The sequence below is a fragment of the Quercus suber genome, unplaced genomic scaffold (genome assembly GCF_002906115.3).
Source record: "Quercus suber isolate HL8 unplaced genomic scaffold, Cork oak 2.0 scaffold_193, whole genome shotgun sequence".
NCBI lineage: Eukaryota > Viridiplantae > Streptophyta > Magnoliopsida > Fagales > Fagaceae > Quercus > Quercus suber.
The window spans coordinates 198,473-200,709 of record NW_027069651.1 but is presented as its reverse complement, the minus strand read 5'-3'; the positions used below and the strand labels follow the sequence as shown (position 1 = coordinate 200,709).

The 2,237-nt window shown below is 31.9% G+C and overlaps 1 protein-coding gene across 1 annotated transcript; it reads left to right on the top strand.

Moving 5' to 3' along the window:
* Positions 1–339: 339 nt before the first annotated feature.
* LOC111995585 (glucan endo-1,3-beta-glucosidase 4) lies at positions 340–1,911 on the top strand. The gene is made up of 3 exons (XM_024027494.2): positions 340–589; positions 956–1,207; positions 1,750–1,911. The coding sequence occupies exons 1-3, from the start codon at positions 472–474 to the stop codon at positions 1,782–1,784; spliced, it is 405 nt and encodes a 134-aa protein (XP_023883262.1). The 5' UTR covers positions 340–471; the 3' UTR covers positions 1,785–1,911.
* Positions 1,912–2,237: the final 326 nt, after the last annotated feature.

Sequence of the window (2,237 nt, the reverse complement as noted above, 5' to 3'; positions counted from 1 at the left end):
AGAAAATCCTTAACAGCTATATCTTTATTATTATAAATTGTTATTTAACTGTGAACCCTTAATATAATATTTATAGGAACTAAATTTGTCTTCGGAGATCCTGTAATCGGACTAAAATTAAGCACAATTAATGTTCCTTTTAGTCAATCAGGAAATCAACATGTCCGAAATGGGACATGGGTACACTTTTTTTCAAACACTAAATCAAAGGTGTCCGTTTTTAGCATTTATGTAAATGATTTTCAGAATCAAAATTTAGAAATGAGGGTATGTTAGGCATTTCAAAGAAAAGCAAATCTAAATTTTTTACGTACGATTGAAGGAATGCATATAGAATGGTATCTCAACTTTCTTTTTTCTTTTTTTTTCTTTTTTTGTAAACGGGTATCTCAACTTTCGTTAAAGCTGAGAGTTTCTTTGATAGTGTCAAAGTTACTTGATATATAGGATTTACTGTTGGTTGTAATGTGAATGTCCAATTCTGGCAATAGATTAAGCTCCTGCAGCAGCTTCTGGAGAACAATGTCATCTGCTTTTATAAGAACTCTTCTAGCTCTGCTCTTTTTGACACTTATCCTGCAAAAATCTGGTAGAATCATCGTTATCCCTTTTTTATTATAATTATTAACATGGTGGATAACGAATATGTAGCACTGTTTGATTTGCAAAACAAATTTTATAAGGGTACAAATGCATGGTACATGGATGGATATGAAAAAAATTAAACAAAAACATATTGCTCTTTCTTCATTTCAAAGCACTCTATTTTGTGCCTTGTGATATGTATACCTTTTAACCTTTCACTTTATGTTAAGAAGCCAATGATTCATGTTTTTGTGTTACTTGTTAGCAGGTTGAACTTTAACAAAGTTCATAGCCCTTCATATATTATATGTGGTTCCTAATCATCAAATTCTGTGTCTAATTATAAACTTTTTTTGGTGATTAATGTTAGATGGGCAATTTGAGGAATGGTGCATAGCTGATGAGCAGACCCCAGATGATGAGCTGCTTAAGGCCCTTAACTGGGCTTGTGGAAAAGGAGGAGCAGATTGCAGCAAAATACAAGTAAACAAGCCCTGCTACTTACCAAATACAATAAGGGATCATGCCTCTTATGCCTTCAACAACTACTATCAGAAATTCAAGCACATTGGAGCTACTTGCTATTTTAACGCTGCTGCAATGATCACAGATCTTGACCCAAGTAAGATATCTAAGAAATCCCAATCCCACACAACTCTCTTTTCAACTTAGATTAATAACAGGATTGCAATTTAATTTGTTTCTGTATACTTTATAGCTTCTTAATTGGACCTACTACTTAATGGAGGAAAGAAAAAGGAATCACACTATACTTCAAGTCTATTGAATGATGTGAGATGTTTAGAAATTTTACTCAGGATTTTTGAAATTAGATCTGTGTCAATATAATCTTACTGTTCAATCAAATTAATACAATAACACTGACCTATAGAAGTTGAGAATACAAGTCCATGTGCCTAAATTAAGGTATAATCCATGTGGAAATTACTTGATTTTTGAAGGGTTTGTCATCTATTTTAGAATGGATTTTGAGCAAGAGATCTTTAGGTTGTACTAGAAACTAGAAAGCATCTAAGGGTGGATGGAAATCAGTAGATTGTACTAAAGGCAATGAGGTGACAATTGAATACATTATCTTAATTGGTTTTACTAGCCTGTGTAGTGGAAAATGTCATGATTTTTCTTCTTTGTCTTTGGTGGCAGGTCACAAATCATGCAAGTTTGAGTATCTTCCTTGAATGAAAATATCGAGAATGTCCATTAATTATAGTACTTACACTGCTTTGTAATGGCAAATGCCATGATGGTTGAAAGTTTGAGTGTCTTGACTGAAAATATAAAGGAATTGCATTCGATTCTCTCTCCCTCTCTCTCTCTCTCTCTCTCTAAATTTTTGAAGGTAATGCTTATTTACAAAGGTTTTTTACTTTGGGAATGCCGGTAGAAGGGCTCTTAATTATTTATTTCATGTGCTTTGGCATGATTTATATTTTAAATGGATTCTAGTTAGTATTAACACTAACTTTTTGTTTATTTACACAACATAGGTAAGATTACATTTAAAAGGTCATATTCAGTGTACAATAATCTTTTTTTATAATTATTTTTTCACACTCAATAATGTACACTTCATACACACAACGTCAATAATTTTATACACAATATCCAAATTTTTTAATAATGTTTATATT